The following is a 20,110-nucleotide window of genomic DNA, read 5'->3' on the forward strand; positions in this document are numbered from 1 at the left end:
GATGTATAGGAGCACATGTACCCCAGTGTTCATAGCAGCACTGTCAACAATAGCCAAAACATGGAAAGAGCCTAAATATCCATCACCTGATGAATGGATCAAGAAGATGTGGTATATATACACTATGGAGTATTACATGGCAATGAGAAAGAATGAAATATGGCCATTTGTAGGAAAGTGGATGGACCTCGAGGGTGTCATGCTAAGTGAAATAAGTCAGGTGTAGAAGGATAGATACCGTATGTTTGCACTCATAGGTCTAACAGGAGAACAGGAGAAACCTAATGGAGGACCAGGGGGAGGGGAAGAGGGAAAGAGAGTTGGGGAGAGAGAGGGACGCAAAACTTGAAAGACTATTGAATACTGAAAACGAACTGAGGGTTAAAGGGGAAGGGGGAAAAGAGGTGGTGGTGATGGAGGAGGGCACTTGTGGGGAAGAGCACCAAGTGTTGTATGGAAACCAATTTGACAATAAACTATTTAAAAAAACCCCAAACAACAACAACAACAACAACAACAACAACAACAAAAGAACAAACAAGAGCCAGGCTTAAGTTACTGCACATACCTATGCTAATTGGTGCCCATTATGAGGATGGGTAAGAGTAGTTACAACTTAAACTCATATGCAAAGGCTGGCTCATCTAGGGTGCCTATGGCTCTTACACCTTCAACATCAAAGAACAAGGTTGACAAAACGTTTATTTACTTACCATCTCGAATACATTCTTCCTCCTCTGAGCCAAACAGAATGCCTCCTAGCCTTATTTATGCCTGAATCTTAGTGTTATTGTTATAAACCAATGTATTTGCTATCTGCTTCTCACTGAAAACATATTATCTTCTTAGTTGTAAGATTTACTACCGGTTCAAACAAATATGTTATCCGCTTTTCATTGAGAATATCCTGTTATCCTATGATGTGTAAGTTACCTCATTGTAAATAGAGTAGTTCTGCAAAAATGCACCCTTTTCAAAGCATCTTATCACTGAGAATTATTTGTAGTAAAAATTCCATTTTTTGATGTCATGTTAACACTTAAGTCTATAAATAAAGACACAAAACCTGACAGGGTAGAGATGCCGGACTGACCAGAAAGAAACTCATGGCTCTCTCACTCATCTTTTGCTGATACCGTCTCTCCTTCAGGGGACCCTGGACCTGCTGGAGCTGGACTCCGACAACATACATTGTCTCCACGCTGGCAAATCCTGGGAGCCAGATGGTTATACAACAGAGGGGCAGGATCAGAGGGGGCTAGTCCCTTGCTCATGGACCTTCAGCTGGAATTTGAAGGTAAGGATCTGGTAGTCTATTCAGGTGTCTGACATTAGCGATACTGTAAAATTCAGACTGCTCCAGAGTAAGGCTGTATTGCAAACAGAAACATGGAGTGTCTCCTTAGGGCTGGAATGAGCTCTACAAAAAATGTTACTCTATGTAACATGCAGTATCTCCTAGAAACTGAATGATGCAGGACTTTGAGAGCAGTTTTTTTGATAAACAAAATCTGTTCTTTTATGTCCTGAGTAGTAGAGAAAAGAAACCATTTTGCTACACATTTTCTAAAATGTTTTTTGTTTTTATAAAATGGCTGGGCCCCAGAGCTCCCAGATCCCTTCCTGCCCCCGTGTAGGTTCCCCTTCTGTCTTTATCCTACTCCCTGGCGTCCTTTCTGTCAAGCTTTTTGTATTTATGCCTTGATAAAATAAAATCTTGGTGGGAGTGAATATCAGTCATTTACGCCTTAATGCGAATCACCTCAGATTCCCTTTTCTTCTCAGACCTCTTAGCTGAGGTTGGTCATGGGACAGGGTGAGGAGGCAGGAAAGAGATGGAGCGGGGTGAGTCCTCTTACAACTGGTACTGTTTCTACCCAATTCCCTGGCATAGTCTGGATTTCAGTCTCAGTGGAGAGCTCTATGCATATGCCCGTGTGTTCTTTTTGCTGCCAATACCAATTCCTAAGGCAGAGTCCTAGAGGGACTGGAGACAACAGAAAATGGCTTAGCTTTGGATTTGAGAATAGGTCATACTGGTGACTTGCTGTGGGTAAGCTTGGAGAACTCCATCCACCTCTCTGAACTCATCTGGAGAAAACTCACCTGGACTAGATTTGTGATTTTCTTTAGGTTTGCAGTTGGTTTTTGCTTTAACGTATTTACATCTGATCAGGGTAATATGTACACAGAGTTTAAAAACTCAAATGCAGGGGTGCCTGGGTAGCTCAGTCTGTTAAGCATCCAACTTTGGCTCTCTGCTGTCATGTCAGAGCCAGCTTCAGATCCTTTGTCTCCCTCTCTCTCTACCCTTCCCCTGCTCACTCTCTCTCTTTCTCAAAAATAAACATTACAAAAAAATCAAATGTAATAAAAGGCTGACATCAAATCTTTCCTCTGTTCTTCCCTTTCAGACTTGTAAGGCCTAATTTCCAGAGGCCATCACTGTAAACTCATTTTGTGCTTCCCTCTGGGATTTATAACCTCATTTCTAAATAATGTGTTTATGTTGCAATTTTTTTTCTATATTTTTTTACTTCCTAGGACTTACTTCCCTTATGTGGTCTTTTCCGTTTCCTTGCTTCAATCTTACCAATTTGGCTAGATCTCAGTTTTGTGATAACAATAGTATTTACATTCTTGTTGCTACCTAATAAATAATATTCTCTCCTAACCCAAGTACTCCACTGAAGTTGTTTCCTTTCTATTTTTTTCTCTAGAGTTAGTAATTACCTCAGATTTTCCTCCTTCAAGTGCTTAGCTTTCTTTGTATCTGTTTTCATTTTTAAAAAATGCTTCAACCCATCTCTCAAATGCCCTCCTCCCTCCATAATAATCCAAATATTAAGATACAGGTGGTAATCTCTCAGCCCATCATTTTCCTGGGCACCTCCCTCCGATGCCCTCCTTCCTCCAGCTCTGGCCCCATGTCAGCAGCACAGCTGGGGTCTCCCTGCACCGCCTTCTTGTGAATTTCTTAAATGCCTCTTCTGCATGGACCTCTTATTTCCTGGACCCTGTGTCTTCTTTTTCCTTGACTTACTCCCATTTTGTTAGAACTTATCTTACAGTTATTTCTCAAAAAAGAACACATGGAAGGCAAAACTTTTGAGATCTGGCATATTTGTCCTGATTACTCATCTGGCCTGATACAGGGCTATACTTAAAGTCCGCTTCTCCTCACACTTGGAAGTATTACTCTATTGTTTTCTATTGTCCAGTGTTGTTGAAGAGAAGCCTGTGTCATGCTGACTCTTGGTTCTTTACATGTGACCTGTTTTCTTTCTGAAATGTTTTAGAATTTTTTCTTTATCCTTGATTTTCTGGAATTTCCCATTGAGGTGCTTTAAGTCTTTCTCCATTCACTGTGCTGTTCAGTTTGTGGATGTCATCTGGGGAAAGACACCTTTCTATTCTGGGAAGCCACTAGCCAGTTCACGCATGTTGAGTAATCCCATCCTTTTCTCCCAAGGACAGAAGTACCAAGGCCCTGGGCGCCTCCCAGGTGGATAGAGGAGAAAGGGCCTGAGGTGAATCAATTAGCACTTAGCACCTACTGCATTCCTCCCAGGGGTAGGCTCTGCTAGGGATGACAGGCATGAGTGAACCCAGTTCCTGCCCTGGTGGCACTCAGAAGACACAGCCTCCAGGAAGCCTCCAGTACTTAGCTACACATACATGCACCCAGCATACAGTGAGCCCAAGTTTATGGGAAGGTGTGGCTGCAGGGGGTGGGGAAAGAGAGAGGTGAATAATCATGGAAGGTATTGACCTTGGGAGGAAGGGGCAAAGGCCGGGCTGTGATATTCACCTGTGTGTGTGTTGGAGAAAATAAGGAAAAGATCCGTAGTTTTATCTGCTCCCTTTTTCTGGCCACTAAACCTTTTTTGAGTGAGTAGTGTTTGCCTCCTATTATTTACTGAATGTGTTCCTCCCCAAATTCATCTGTTGAAGCCTGGTGTAGCTGTACCCAGGGATGGAGCTTCTAAGAAAGTAATTCAGTTTAAATGAGGTCATAAGGCTGGGGCCTTGTCAGGTAGGATTATTGTCCCTATCAAAAGAGATAACCAGAGCTCACCTGTGCGCTCACTCTCTTTCTCATCCCACCCTGTGCAAAAGAGGTCATGTGAGCACACAGTGGGATGGCAACTCCCTACAAGCCAAGAGAAGAAGGCTTCTGATAAGTCCTATCTCGCTGACACTGACCTTGGCCCTCCTGGCCTCCAGAACTGTGGTGTTTCTGATGGCAGCCGCAGCAGGCTGATATATGTCCCCACTCTACTGCAGCCATATGACAGGAGAGGGCCCGGCCATTGTAGTGTCCTAGCTACCCAACCATTGCTGGGGCCGCCCAGTGCAGCCCAGCCAGAACTGTTACCTTGGACTTTTCTGAATAGGAACTAATGGAGAGGAGCTGCATTCTTTCTTGAGGGGCAGAGCTGGGAATCGGGAGCCCAGTGCTGGCTGCCAATGGCCTGATTCCAACCACTTGGGAAAAGTTGCTCTGAGACAACCAAGCTGATACGCCAACTGAAGCCGAGATGAGGGAAGGAACACGCAAACCCCAACTGTGAAGCTGGCCTCAGGCCCAGGGATTCCTGAGGCGCAGCTGATCTTTGGCTGGCCTGTGCTTTACTTACTAAGCCAGCGAACTTCCCTTCTCGTTCAAGTTACCTTGAATGAGTTTTCTGTCACACCTAAAGAGCCTGACAAAAATGGTAGGACATGGCAGGGCTGGTCTCCTGAGGACAGAGGACTGGTGTGGATGGCATCACTGGTGACAAGGACACAGGAGGGGTGGATACGTGGCCTGGTGGCCATGGGGACCTCCTCCAGCATGGCTGTGAGCAAGGGTAGGCTCAGGGGGTCAGCACTGTCCTGTTGGTTTATAATTCACTCTTTCTCCCCCCCTCTCTCTCTATTTCCCTCCACCCCCACCCCCCAACTTCCCAGGTATAATGTGAAACCAGCCACCTTAGACGGAGGGGAGAGAGAGACCAGAAGGAGGCAGGTCCCTCCAGGTTGGTAGGTGGCAGTTTTAATAATAGCAGAGGGCACTTACATAAAAGGCTTGTCTTGGGTGGCAATAAGACAAACAGATCCCACACCTGCCCTTCCAATCTTAAGTTTATGAAAAGGCCCTAACTGGGCTCAGTCATGTATACCTTGCAGGTGTTTTTATTTTTTATTATTTTTTTCAAAATTTTATTTAAATGCTAGTTAGTTAACATATAGTGTGATATTGCTTTTAGGAGTAGAATTTAGTGATTCATCAGTTACAAGCAACATCCAGTGCTCATCCCAACAAGTGCTGTCCTCAGTGCCACCCCTCCCTCCCTCCGTCAACCCTCAGGTTGTTTTCTATCTTTAAAAGTCTCTTATGGTTTGCTTCCCTCTCTTTTTTCTCTTTCTGTATGTTCATCTGTTTTGTTTCTTAAATTCCACAGATGAATGAAATCATATGGTATTTGTCTTTCTCTGACTGAGTTATTTCGCTTAGCATAAGACACTCTAGTACTATCCACATTGTTGCAAATGGCAAGATTTCATTCTTTTTGATTGCTGAGGAATATTCCATTATATATATATACATCTTCATTATACATTCATTGGTTGATGGTCATTTGGGCTCTTTCCATAATTTGGCTATGGTTGATAGTACTTCTATAAACATTGGGGTGCACGTGCCCCTTTGAATCAGCATTTTTGTATCCCTTGGATAAATACCTAGTGGTGCAATTGCTGGCTTGTAGGGTAGTTCTATTTTTATTTTTTTAAGGAACCTCCATACTGTTTTCCAGAGTGGCTGCACCAGGTTGCATTGCCACCAACAGTGCAAAAGTGTTCCTCTTTCTCCGCATCCTCACCAATATCTGTTGTTGCCTAAGTTGTTAATTTTAGCCATCTGACAGGTGTGCGGTGGTATCTCATTTTGGTTTTGATTTGTATTTCCCTGATGATGAGCAATGTTGAGCATCTTTTCATGTGTCTGTTTGCCATCTGGAAATCTTTTTTGGTAGAGTGTCAGTTCATGTCTTCTGCCCATTTATTCACTAGATTATTTGTTTTATTTTTTGGGGTGTTGATTATATAATTCTTTATAGATTTTGGATAACAACCCAATATGTCATTTGCAAATATCTTCTTCCATTCAGAAGGTGGCCTTTTAGTTTGATTGATTTGTTTCATTCTCTGTGCAGAAGTTTTTATCTTGATGGGGTCCCAGTAGTTCCTGTTTGATTTTGTTTCCCTTGCCTCTGGAGACATGTCTAATAAGAAGTCACTGTGGCCAAGGTCAAAGAGGTTGCTGCCGCCTGTTTTCTCCTGTAGGATTTTGATGGTTTCCTGTCTCACATTTAGGTCTATCATCCATTTTGAATTTATATTTGTGTATGGTATAAGAAAGTGGTCTATTTTCAGGGCACTTGAGTGGCTCACTTGTTTAGGTGTCCAACTCTTGACTTCGGCTCAGGTCATGATCTCACAGTTTGTGGGTTCAAGCCCTGCACTGGGCTCTGTGCTGACAATGTGGAGCCTGCTTGGGATTCTCTCTTTCTCTCTCTGTCTCTCTCTGCCCCTTCCCTGCTTGCTCTCACTCTCACTCTCTCTCTCTCTCAAAATAGATAAATAAACTTTTAAAAAAAACTTAAAAAAAAAGAAAGTGGTCCATTTTCATTCTTTTGCATGTTGCTGTCCAGTTTTTCCAGGACCATTAGCTGAAAAGACTATCTTTTTCCATTGGATATTCTATCCTGTTTTGTCAAAAATTAGGTAGCTATACACTTGTGGGTCCATATCTGGGTTCTCTGTTCTGTTCCTTTGATATTTTTGTCTTTTGTGTGTGTGTCATTACCATACTCTCTTGATGATTAAAACTTCGTAATACAGCTTAAAATTGGAATTGTGGTGCTTCCAGCTTTGGTTTTCTTTTTCAACATTACTTTGTCTATTTAGGACCTTTTCTGGTTCCATAAAAATTTTTGAATTCTTGCTCTGTGAAGAATGCTGGTATTATTTCCATAGGGATTGCACTGAATGTGTAGATAGTTTGTTCTTGCAATCCATGAACATGGAATGTTTTTCCATTTCTTTGTGTCTTCTTCAATCTCTTTTATAAGCTTTCTATAGGGTTCAGCAAACAGTTCTTTTACCTCTTTGGTTAGGTTTATTCCTAGCTGTCTTATGGTTTTTGATGCAATTATAAATGGGAGCAACTCTTTCATTTCTCTTTCTGCTGCTTCATTATTGCTATATAGAAATACTACTGATTTCTATACATTGCTATTATATCCTGCAATTTTGCTGAATTGATGCATTAGTTCCAGCAGTTTCTTGGTGGAGTGTTTTGGGCTTTTCACATAGAGTATTATGTCATCTGCAAAGAGTGAAAGTTTTACTTCTTCCTTGCCAATTTGCATGCCTTTTATTATTTTTGTTGTTGTTGTCTGATTGTTGAGGCTTGGACTGCCAGTACTATGTTGAACAACAGCAGTGAGAGTGGACATCCCTGTGGTGTTCCTACCTTAGAGGGAAAGCTCTCAGTTTTTCCTCATTAAAGATGATATTAGCTGTGGGTCTTTCATATATAGCCTTTATAATGTTGAGGTATGTTCTCTCCATCCATACTTTCTTGAGGTTTATTAAGAAAGGGTGCTGTATTTTGTCAAATGGATTTTCTGCATCAATTGACAGGATCATATGGTTCTTATCTTTTCTTTTATTAGTGTATATATCATGTTGATTGATTTACAAATATTGAACCAGCCCAGGAATAAATCTGACTTAATATGGTGAATAATTCTTTTAATGTACTGTTGAATTTGATTTGCTAGTATTTTGTTGAAAATTTTTACATCCAGATTTATCAGTGAGATTGGCCTGTACTTCTCCTTTTTAGTGGGGTCTTTGTTTGGCTCTGGAATCTAGGTAAAGTTGGCTTCATAGAATGAGTTTGGAAACTTTCCTTCCATTTGTATTTTTTTGTGACAGTTTGAGGAGAAGAGATATTAACTCTTCTTTAAATGTGTGCTGGAATTCACCTGGGAAGCCATCCGGCCCTGGATTCTTGTTCGTTGGGAGATTTTTTGATAACTGATTCAATTTCTTTGCTGGTTATGGGCCTGTTCAAAATTTCTATTTCTTTCTGTTTCAGTTTTGGTAGGTGTGAGTTTCCAGGAATTTTTCCATTTCTTCCAGATTGTCCAGTGTGTTGGCATATAATTTTTCATAGTATTGTCTTATAATTGCTTGTATTTCTGTAGCGTTGATTGTAATCTTTCCTCTTTCATTCATCATTATACCTATGTGGGTCCTCTCTCTTTTGTTTTTGATAAGTCTGGCTAGGGGTTTACTAATTTTGTTTATTCTTTCAAAGAACCAGTGTTTAGTTTCATTAATCTGTTCTACTGTTTGTTGTTGTTTATATATCACTTATTTCTTAAAAAATTTTTGTTTTACATTTTATTTATTTTTTGAGAAATAGAGTGAGACAGAGCATGAGGGGGGAAGGTCAGAGAAAGAAGGAGACACAGAATCTGAAGGAGGCTCCAGCCTCTGAGCTGTCAGCACAGAGCCCGATGCGGGGCTCGAACCCACCAACTGTGAGATCATGAACTGAGCCAAAGCCGGATGCTTAACCAACTGAGCCACCCAGGCGCCCCTATATATCACTTATTTCTGCTCTAAACTTTATTATTTCCCTTTTTCTGCTGGCTTTGGGCTTCATTTCCTGCCCCTTTTCTAGCTCCTTTAGGTGTAAGATTAGGTTGTATATTTGGGACATTTCTGATTTATTGAGATAAGCCTGAATTGCCATATGTTTTTCCCTTAGTGCTGCCCCTGCTGCATCCCAAAGGGTTTGGACTGTCGTGTTTTCATTTTCATTTGCTTCCATGTACTTTTTAATTTCTTCTTTAATTTCCTGGTTAATCTATTAATTGTTTAATAGGTTTTTCTTTAACTTTATGTATTTGAGGGCTTTCTGCAGTTTTATTGTGGTTGTCTTCAAGTTTCATACTATTATGGTCAGGAAAGGTGGACGGTATGATCTTAATCTTTTTGTACCTATTGAGGGCTGATTTGTGACCGAGTATGTGATCTGTTCTGGAGCATTTTCCATGTACACTCGAAAAGAATGTGTATTCTGTTGCTTTGGGATGAAGTGTTCTGATATATCTGTTAAGACCATCTTGTCCAATGTGTCATTCAAAGCCATCGTTCATGTTGATTTCCTGCTTAGATGATCTGTCCAGTGCTGTAAGTGGGCTACTAAAGTTCCCTACTATTATGGTATTATTATCATTGAGTTTCTTTATGCTTGTTATTAATCAATTTATATATTTGGGTGCTTCATGTTGGGAGTATAAATATATACAATTGTTAGATCTTGCTGGATAGACTCCTTAATTATTATATAATGTCCTTCTTTATCTCTTGTTACAGTCTTTGTTTTAAAATCTAGTTTGTCTGATATACATATGGCTACTCCAGCTTTCTTTTGACATCCAGTAGCAAGACGGATGGTTCTCCATCCCCTCACGTTCAATCTGTTGGTGTCTTTAGGTCTAAAATGAGTCTCATAGGAAGTATATGGATGGATCTAGGTTTTTTTTTTTTAACCAATTCTAATATGGTATGTCTTTTGTTTGGAGTATTTAGTCCATTTACATTCAGAGTGATTGTTGAAAGATAGGAATTTAGTGCCATTGTGTTACCTGAAGAGTTGGTGTTTCTGGTGATGTTCTCTGGTCCTTTGTAGTCTTTGTTGTTTTGGTCTTTTTTTTTTTTCTTTCTCAGATCAGAGATTCCACTGTAAAATTTCTTGCAGGACTGTTTTAGTGGTCACTAACCCCTTTAGATTTTATTATGGAAACTTTTTATCTCTCCTTCTGTAAGGACACAGGTCTGATTCAAGTTTCCCCTTTGACCTTGGAGGCCTAGGTGTCGGCTTCTCAGAATCATTAGACAATAGAAGGGCACACATTGCTCGAGGAAGGAGGGACAACCCTTGTAACACCCAATCAGGAAAGGCCAGTTAACACCTTTAACATTTCTAAGGACGGGCCTAAAGATAGACGGTATGCCCTACGTGAGGGTCCTGGGCCCACTCTGTGTATGGTCAATGTTGTGATTGGCTCCCACTAAAAGTATCAATGTGTGGTTAAAGTTACTGCCAATATTGATAGGGGATAGGGTTTGGATCACTATACCTGTGTCACCATTTCCTGTAACTCCCTCTTCCCAAAAAAGGCCCTACCCCGCCTTTGTTCAGGGCTCTCTCAGCATGGATCCACCATGCCAGTAAAGTCTGTGAGCCCGAGTTTAGGCTTGGCCAGACTAAACTCGTAATAAAGCCTTTTGCTTTTGCATGCGTGACTTGGTCTCCCTGGTAGTCTCTGGTTTTGGGGGACGATATTAAAATCTGGGTATAACACTTCTATTCTGAATGAAAGCCTTCCTGTAAAAAGGATTCTTGGCTGTATATTTTTCCCATTCAGCACATTGAATATTTCCTGCCACTCTCTTCTGGCCTGCCACGTGTCACTGGGCAGGTCTGCTGCTAACCTTATGTGTCTACCCTTATAGGGACCTTTGGTCCCTAGCTGCTTTCGGAGTCCTCTCTTTTTAGAATTTTCTAAATAATTTTTTTAACATTTATTTATTTTTGAAAGGGAGGAGAGGTAAAGGGAGATGGAGACACAGAGTCCGAAGCAGGCTCCAGGCTCTGAGCTGTCAGAACAGAGCCTGTTTCAGTGTTCAAACTTACAAACCATGAGACCTGAGCCAAAGCTGGCCACTTAACTGACTGAGCCCAGGTGCCCCTTGTGTTTGCATTTTAATTAATTAATTAAAATTTTTTTGTGTGCAAAAAGGCGATTTTATTAAAGCGTAGGGACAGGAACCATAGTTAGGAAGAGCTGCCCCGGGACCATGAGGAAGGACTGGTTATATACTATGAAGTCAGGGGAGGTAAAGTCCAGGGGAAATTTCCAGTGAGATTTTCATACACTAAAGAGGACTCACAGGATATTGGAGGCCTCGTTATTGTCAAGCTAATGTTGTTTTTCCCCCTAGGAAAGCATTAGCATTAAGACAGTAGGGAGTTCTTAGAGAAACATTTTACTCTGTTTGACTCAAGTATTTGCCAACGGGCTGCAGGTTATAAGGAAATTTAATTTTATCTGCCATTTCCTTCTGCCTTTGTTTGCCACATCATTGCCCCCTGAACAATTTTAACCCTTAAAATCTTAGAGGTTGCTGAGAGTGGAAGGGCTCATCTTCTGTAACTTCTTCCTGCTGAACAGGGGTGTAGAGATGTCCCTACCTACGGGTCAACATTGGTCAGTTAGGGAAGGTATTTATATACAGGAGTTACCACAGGCAGAGGCAGCCAATCCAAGGTAAACAACATATATGAACCTCCTTGAGTAGAAAGGATCATCTGTCTTCTAGAAGTTATGGCTGTGACGGAGTCTTGGCACTTGTGGCAGGGAGATACTGGAAAAGACAACAAAGTAAGGTTCATATTATGAGAAAGAAGCCTAAATAGAGAAAAAAAACTTTGGTCATTTTCCTCCAGTCCCTTACTGTCATTTGAAGAGAGATTTGACATCTTCCACTGGTTCACAGGCATAAGAAGGCATGTCAGCTTGCATAGTAGATTCCTGTGAGGAAGGTACAGGTTCCATTCTTGATATGTGAGTCCATGGAGAATGGCCTTCTAATTTTACTGTAGTGGAGTACATAATACAACCCAGTAAGGGCCCTTCCATTTTGTATTTAAAACCTCTGCTGTATTAGACTTCTAATCCTTTAAATACATCATGTCTTCTGGGTTTATATGGGGTAGGTTTCTAGTAACTGTCAAATCAGGTTCAGGAAGGTTATGACTTACATATTCATTTAGAGATATATCAATTAACCTGGCCTCAAGTGAATAAGGTCTACTTATTGATAGGTCTACAGTGAGAAAAGTCTTTCCATGTGCAATTTTTTGAAATTTATAGTTTATTGTCAAGTTGATTTCCATGTAACACCCAGTGCTCTTCCCCACAAGTGCCCTCCTCCATGACCATCATCCCCTTCCACTCCCACCTGCACCATCGGCCCTCAGTTTGTTTTCAGTATTTAAGGGTCTCTCATGATTTGCCTCCCTCCCTCTCCCTAACTCTTTTTCCCCCTTCCCCTCCCCATGGTCCTTGGTTAAGTTTCTCCTGTTAGACTTATGAGTGAAAACATATGGTATCTGTCCTTCTCTGCCTGACTTATTTTGCTCAAAGTCCATCCACGTTGCTACGAATGGCCAGATTTCATTCTTTCTCATTGCCATGTATGTTCCATTGTATATATAAACCACATCTTCTTGATCCATTCATCAGCTGATGGACACTTAGGCTCTTTCCATGATTTGGCTGTTGTTGACAGTGCTGCTTCCATATACAGTTATTAGAGGAGTCCATCCAATTTTAGTTGCTTTAACAATTCTATGCCCATGGAGTCCTGTTACTATCTGCACAGAATAACAGGCAAGAAGATTGTCCATACCTGGGCTATTGTGACAATCTTTTTCAAGTTTATCTCAAGTTGTCTAGCTTAGGCAAACAACATTTATAGACTACCAGAACTAGAATTTAACATCTACAAAGTTGCATTATTGAAATATAAGTTTTCTCTCTAAAAAACCTCATTTCCAGAGGTAGCCAAATCACAACTAATTCATTTGTAAAACTGTAAGGTTTGATAGATGGAGGCAGAGGCGAGAGGAAAAAGAGAGACCAAGTTATGGAGCCAAGAAGGCCTTTATTGGAGTCTGCAATTCCCGGGCGAGGTTCCGTGACTCTGGAGTGGGGAGTCAGGGAAGTCACGCCAGGTGCAGGAGAGCAAGATGTTTTATGGGTGCAAAAGTTCCGGGTTTGAGCTCAGGTGGGCCGATAGCCAAGTAGGGGCATCTTTGGACACTGGCAGGATTCAATTGGCTGTTCACTTCGGTGGGGTAGGGGATGCTGGAATTCCATGGTGAGGCATTCCAGTTTGAGACAGTCCAGACTGGAGAGTGGGGGTCGTCCGTCCTTGGCAGTGCCTGGAACTATTATCTGACCAGCAATAAAATGGCTGCTGGTGTTTCCCAAATGGCTCGGGTCATTCCAGGTTTGCAAGTGGGGGTTGTCAGTGCTCGCAGCTCTCCACAGCAAAATGGAGTTGCCTTCCCATGGCAACTCTTACATTCTACCTTTTTGGTGTTATGGGGTGGCGTTAGTGGAAGAGGCCATGGAGCAGAAGAGGCAAGCCCACCTGCAGCAAAAGGTTCAATTACAGACCCAAGCCCTGGTGACAGCCCTGAGGCCAGCCGATAAACCTCATAAGAATGGGGGACCGCGCCCCCCTCCTGGACCTTGTTTCAAATGTGGCCTGGAAGGCCACTGGTCTCGTCAATGTCCAAACCCCAGGGAGCCCAATAAACCCTGCCCCCTGTGTCATAAAAAGGGACATTGGAAGTCTGACTGTCCTAACTCAGGGAATGGTAGGCTCGAAATGCCTCCACGGGGTGAGACTCCCTCCAGACTGGACACCGCATTTTATCTTTTTTATTTCCCTCTTGCCTTTTTGTTTTACTTTGTTCCTTAATCTCTTAAAAATTTTTTTTTTTTACATTTTATTTGTTTTAGAGAGAGACAGAGCATGAACAGGAGAGGGGTGAGAGAGAAAGAGACACAATCCAATTCAGGCTCCAGGCTCTGAGCTAGCGGTCAGCACAGAGCCTGATACAGGGCTCGAACCCACGAACCATGAGATCATGACCTGAGCCGAAGTCGGCTGCTCAACCGACTGAGCTACCCAGGCACCTTTTTGTTGTTCCTTTTCTAGCTTCCTGAGTTAGAGACTTAGTTTACTTATTTTATTCATTAATTTTTGTTATATGATTATTCAAGGCTATGACTTTTCATTTCCTCTGATTACTAATTTAGTTGTATCTTATAGATTCTGACATTTGGTATCTTCAGATTTGAAAGAAATTGTGTAATTTTGGTTAGTATTTCCCCCAGGTGTTGTAGATATCTTGGGATTTTCTACATAAAGAATCAAGTTATCTGCTTATGAACAGTTTTATTTTTCACTTTCTAATGTGTGTGTGCCTTTTATTTCTTTTCTAGTTCTATGCAAAATGGTACCAGAATGTGGAACGGGAGGGCTTACATTGAATCTGTACATCACTTTTTGGTAAAATTGATTTTTAGAATATTCATTTTTATAATCCATGAGCAGATAATATCTTTCCCCAAGCAGGCAAACCCTGGTGCCGCTGGCTACACCAACAACCTTAGGGCACTTCCAGGCTTATAGTGCTTCTGGGTGTTTTTCACTGTAATGAAAAATTTACAGGTTTCACACAGTGCAGAACAGTGTATTAATGTTTCATGGTGTAGGTGACCATTTTTGTGGTTGGAGAGTCCTGTCTCCCATTTCCTGCCCAGCCCTGACTCCCAGCAGCAGCCCTGCTTTGGGCGGCCTCGGGCGTTTCTGGGCTTGGAGCAGGACTCACCCTTCAAGTTTGTCTCTAGAGCCTCGGGGCTCCTTGTAGAACAGCGTGGCTCTCACTCTAGTTTTCTGGCTGTTTTAGATTTTTCTCCACTTTTTCAGCCTCTGGACTAACTTGGAAGCTAACCGAGCACTAAGGAAAGCTGATGTTTCTGCCGTGGTTCTCAGGCCGGCCTCATCTCTTTCATGCAATTCTGTCTCCCAGCTCTCCCGGCACAGTGAAACAGCTCTTTTCTGATTTAGCATTATCTGTGCTTTCTCAAAGTGTAAAATCAGAAGTCTACAACCCAAAGCAGCCCTGATGCAGCCCTTCCTCATCCCTCCATGTTCATTAGCTCAGACGTCACCCCTGCCCACTGCCCTGAGGGGAGCTGGAGTGTAGAGGTGAGGCTGGGGGGGGGGGGGACAAGGAGGGGATTGAGTCAAGCAGAAAAGTCCCTCATTTTTACTTTGGCATTTAATTTGATGCTGATTAACTGGATCTGTTTTCTTGTCTGCTTCCTCCCCCCACCTGCCGCACCCCTCCTATGAACCCCACTCTGCCTCTGCGTCTCTGGGCTGGGTCTCCAGCGGGCACATCAGTTTCAATGATATGTTTGCAATGCTGAAGCACATGTCCCCGCCCCTGGGGCTGGGGAAGAAATGCCTTGCTTGAGTTGCATACAAGGTAGACCCAGACCCTGCACCCTGGAGGCTGGCTGTGCTGGGACTGGTCTCCTGTCTCCTCTCGGGCTTGTCCATCTGTCTGCCACTCTGCTTCTTCCTTTTCGCTGCTCCAACCATCTCTTCTTCCTTCCCAGACAGAGGGACACGGATACCATAATGGTCCACCTGGCCCTTGTCCCTGCAGGTCTGCCCCCTCTGAGAGCCCCCAAAAGGCTCTGGAAGATGGAGCCAGAGCCCTCCACCTGCCTCTTTCCCTTTCCTTCTCTTTCCTGGAAGTTAGGGGGCAGACCAGCCTTTTGACAGAAGCTGTTTTTGCTCTGGGCTCAGGACCACACTCAGCTCCTCTGTCCTATAAGCGCCTGATGAGGGTGGAGTTATCCAGCTGTCAGGGTCTGACAGGGGGTAATAGGGGCCTGAAGGGCCTCTGGTATACCTGAGGAACCTTCTCCCAGCTCAGCACATGAAGATTTCCCCAGGCCTGGGCTGTTGTCAGCCTAGGGAGGAAGTGTCTTCAGAGCTTTGTAAGTTCCACAGTGGGAAGGAGGCACTGTGGCATGAAGAAGGAAAGGGTGCCACGGAGAGGTGTCCTTCTGTCATTCCTGGGGCTTCAGAGGGCGCTGCAGGGTAAGGACAGTCTCAGGGGCCCAGGTTGTCCCATGCCCCCTCTCCCAGGAGGCTGAGTTGCAAAGAGGAGGTAAACTGAGGGACACCTCCAGGCCTCCCTTCTGGGAGGCAAGCAGGTCACATGGCCCAGCCCCAAGCCTGCGCGCACCTGCCCAGGTGCCCTCAGTCACCCCCCACCCTTGGTGTGTAAGCACCTTCCGTCCCTCCAGCACCCCCACCCCCGCTCCCCACTGAGAGCCCTCCTGCCATCTCCAGTGCTCCCAGAAAACAGAGCCGGCCCAGGTCCTATGGCTCAACCAGCATGTGTCTGGAGCCTCCTTGTCACTGCCCTCTCTTTGAGCTCGCTTCCCACTAGAGCTTTCATCTCTCTGGTTCTGTCCATGTTGTCTGTCTCTGTGCTCTAAATCTGGGCATGCATCTGTCAGTTGGCTCAGCACAGCTTTTGGAGGCTAAGTGGCTTCTTCGAGCCACATACAGATGCCTCTGATGTCTTCTTCAGCCCTCCCCTGTGGCATGCATGTGGTGCCTGCCTGGAGGCCTGTGTATAAGGCTGTAGCTTTGTGGCCAAGAAGGAGAGTTCTGTCCACACCGATACCTGGAGCCAGGTTGAGCATCCAGGGCCTTGATGGGCTGGCCTTTAGGGCCCCTCCACAGCTGTGCTGTCCAGCTCCAAGGTTCTGGTCATGAATAGACCAGGGGAGGCCTGGGGTGGGTAGAAATGGATGGGCTTGGGGAGCCGATAAAGGTCCAGGAGATGCACAGAGTGGTGTGACCACGAAGGTCTAGGCCCAGTGTGGAGATGCCTGTCTGTTTACCTCGGCCTTGCCCTTCTAGGGCCTAGGCAGGCAGAGGAGAGCCTCTGGTGAAGGTGCCCTGGACAGAGCTCTCTTCTCTTGGAAGTCACCTACTTGCTCCTTCTTCATGCTGGAACCTGACTTCTTGACTCCCCTGGAAAGGAGTCCCTCTGCCTCTTCTACTGCCATCGGTGCTGGTCTGCAGGGACTCTGTGTTCTGGAAAGCCGGTTTTCCTGGTGTGCATCACCCAGGTGATGTGTGAGGTCCTGGGACCATGATTGGATGTCAGGTGGGGCTTTGCAAGCATTCAGCTGGCAAAGAGTCTCTAGCCACCCACTTTCCCCTATGCTGAAGATTGGATTTGGAGTCAAGACACCCGGGGCAGGGCTGGGGGCCCAACCCAGAGGGGAAGAGAGGCTGCCGTGTCACAGGATATGGGCCTGGCAGAGGGCAGGCAGACCTCAGAGAGGGGCCCGTTAATTCTGTCATGTAGAGGACAAGAGGCTGCTGGGAGAAGACAGGTGGGTCACAGTGTCCCTAGGGCTCTGCCTGGCCAGCTAGGTGACCTCCCATGCTGAGGACAGTCCAGACACATGAGGAATACTTTTGCTCTGGAGATCATATAAGATCTCAGAGCCTCAGGCTCTGGGCAGCTGCTGGCTATATCTGGAGGTCTGTGGTATAGACACATGTCTGTCTCTAGCTGTTCTGTCCTTGAGAAATGAGGAGAGGAAAGGGGAAAACAGAGAACAAAGAAGCAGGGCCCTGCCCCCAGTCTGGTTTGGAGGACTTTTATTCTATGCGATGGCCCTGAGGCACTCCCGGCCCGCCTTCACACTGGCCCTGTGCAGTCCCATCTGTTCTGGGTCCTTCTGACTGGAAGATGCTGGCTGCTTTGGGTGAGAGGCATCAAACGTCTCTTCCAGGCCCCCTGGCTGGGTGATGAGAGACAGAAGTCTTCCTGGGGTGGAGGGACGCCTCACTGGGAGCTGGAGCTCAGAGCTGTGCTCTTGGCCATCCCACCCCTTGTCCAGTATGCCCTAGGCTGTGGGTGGATGAGATGATGTTGGGGAAAGCTATTAGGGCAGGCATTTCCCCTCCTGTCTGTGGGCTCTCCCAGGGTACCGCAGGCTCAGTTCTGCAGCCCAAACTCCTCCCTTTTCATCCTAGGCCATATCCCTTTATTCTAGCCTTGGTAGGGGTCCTTCTGGCTACGCATGTACCTGCTCTTCCAGAGGGATCCAGGCTTTTGGCTTGGCCTCATGCTACAATGTTTACCCAGACGTCTACTTTTCTGCAGTTAGGAGAATCCTCAGCTCAGATGAGGGTGGGTGTCCAAGAGTGAGTGTGAATGCTGGCAAAACTCCCAGCCACCCAACCTTGCTTGGCCATGGGCACCTGCAGAAGCTACTTCCAGGAGGCCAAGCCCAGCCTCTAGGGCTTCGAGCACCTTGTAGTCTTGTGGCGGAGGGACCCTGGTAGGCCTGGCCCTGACCTGCTCCCCTTGTCCCTGGCGCCTGGTTCGCATGAAGATGCCCATTTCCAATGAGGACATGACTGTCCACCTCACGTCCATGCTGATGGTCCTCATTCGGACGGCACTGGAGATCAAGCTGGCTCCAGGTGAGCAAGGCAGCATCTGGGGAGGGCACCAGGCCAGGGCCAGGCAAAGTACTTCAGAGCCACCCCCAGGGGGGTGTGCAGGGAGTGGGGTGAGGTGGCTCGTCTGGAGGGAACTGAGGACAGCTGCCCATGGCACCTCGGTTGGGCACTGACACTATCCCCTGATAACCATCCTGCACGTGAGCATTTTAACGATCCCATTTTCCTGAGGGATCTGAGCTGCAGTGAGATTAAATGACTTGTCAGGATTACCCAGAGCTAGAGTGTGTTGGAGCCAGAACATAACCTCGCCCAACCCAGGTTCACATGAACCAGCACCCTTCCAGAGTGACGAGTCTGCCTGCTCAGCGTAGCGAGCCCAGGTCCTGTCAGGTCCTCTCCTGAGCTGACAGGCCTACACAGCCCATGCCAAATCTAGGGGAGAACAGACTCTAGTGTGTCCTCTCCAGCTTCCCCTTTGTGTGATGACTGCTTTATCTTCAGAGAGAAAATCGGAGCCACCAGAGGGGATCTGCACCATGCCTACCCCCACACTCCCCTCCTGGCTGCACTCATGCCCTTGAGCACAGCCACGGGCATGGATGAGTCAGGGCCAGTCCCCACCTTCTCATCGTCTCCCCAGAGATGTCAAGCCAGAAATTCAGTACCCTGCTTCTTGTCTCGTCCACTTTTTCTATATATGACATTATCTGTATGAACATGTATGCACACTGTTATCACTCCCATCTTTAAAAGGTTTTCTTCTCCCTCCATTGGCTTCCCTATTTTTATTCTTTCCTTTAGGACAACCAGCTCCTTGAGAGACTAGTCTGATTGCATCTCTGATTTCTCTTTTTCAGGTTGCATTTGGGCTTTCACTGCAGTAGTGAACTGCTCTTGTAAAGCTCTCCAGGGACCTCCATGTGTCCAGCCCTTATCTTACTTACCTATCAGCAGCCTTTCCTCCATTGTCACGTCCTTCTTTTTGAACCCCTTTGATGTTTCTAGTTCTGTTTTCTCTTGTCTTCCACCCTCTGAATGTCACTGTGCACCTCAGACTGTTCTCTTTGCCACCTTTGTTATTCCATCTACTCTTACAGCTCTAAATATTATGAATTCCAACATTTGGGCTTAGTCCCAGCTCCAGATATGTACTGTCATGTGAGGAGTTACATGAAGGAAGTTGTTTACCATCTCCTCTTGGAGGCCCAATAAGCACTCCAAAGTTCACGTCCTAAACTTGAGCACCACATATTCCCACTGCTCTTTCCCATATCCATCAGTGGGAACTCTGTTCTTCCAGTTAGTCACACAACCCAAAACCTTTATAGTGATTCTTCCCTCCTCTTTTTTCCCTGCCTTACTCCAGTTCTGATCCATGTCTGATCTCTTGTCATATCTTCAGACTCTACCTTCAGAATACACCAGAACATGCTCACTTCTTTGCCCTCTTCCACTGCCAGCTCCTGGTCCAAGCCACGCTCTCTTGGCTCTTTACTAGATTGGTTTAGTAGCTTCTCACTGGTTTGCTTCTGCCCTTTATCATAACACTCAGTAACTTCAGCAACTTAAATGAAATGGAAAAATTCATTGACACAAACTATCAAGCTCATTCAAGAATAGATTACTTGAGTGGGTTAAAACAAAGGAAGCGAGAATCTGAGTAGCACTATATTTATTAAAGAAATTAAATTATACTTAAAAACCTTCCAGCCAAGAAAATCCCAGGCCCAGTTAGGCCCATAAGTGAAGTCTACCAAACGTTTAAGGAGGAAATAATACCAATTCTCTATAAAATCTTCCAGAAAATATAAAAAAGAGGATATTTCTCAACTTACTGTATGATGCTAGCATGACTCTGATACTAAGACCAAAGACATAAGAAAAT

The 20,110-nt window shown here is 44.8% G+C and overlaps 1 protein-coding gene across 2 annotated transcripts in view; it reads left to right on the top strand.

The window, feature by feature from the left end:
* Positions 1-20,110, top strand: part of LOC115301945 (voltage-dependent N-type calcium channel subunit alpha-1B-like) — a 100,558-nt gene that overhangs the window by 72,271 nt on the left and 8,177 nt on the right. The window contains exons 1-2 of one of the 2 annotated variants that reach the window (XR_003913364.1): positions 1,161-1,297; positions 4,954-5,021. Coding sequence is in view for 1 of the 2 variants with exons in the window: in XM_029951968.1 (XP_029807828.1) it covers positions 1,273-1,297 (25 nt within the window). In the remaining variant the exon portion in view is untranslated. Of the gene's footprint in view, positions 1-1,150; positions 1,298-4,953; positions 5,022-20,110 lie in introns of those variants that run through there. The other variant, XM_029951968.1, reaches the window with a different exon arrangement.

Source organism: Suricata suricatta, chromosome 9, assembly GCF_006229205.1.
Source record: "Suricata suricatta isolate VVHF042 chromosome 9, meerkat_22Aug2017_6uvM2_HiC, whole genome shotgun sequence".
Classification (NCBI taxonomy): domain Eukaryota; kingdom Metazoa; phylum Chordata; class Mammalia; order Carnivora; family Herpestidae; genus Suricata; species Suricata suricatta.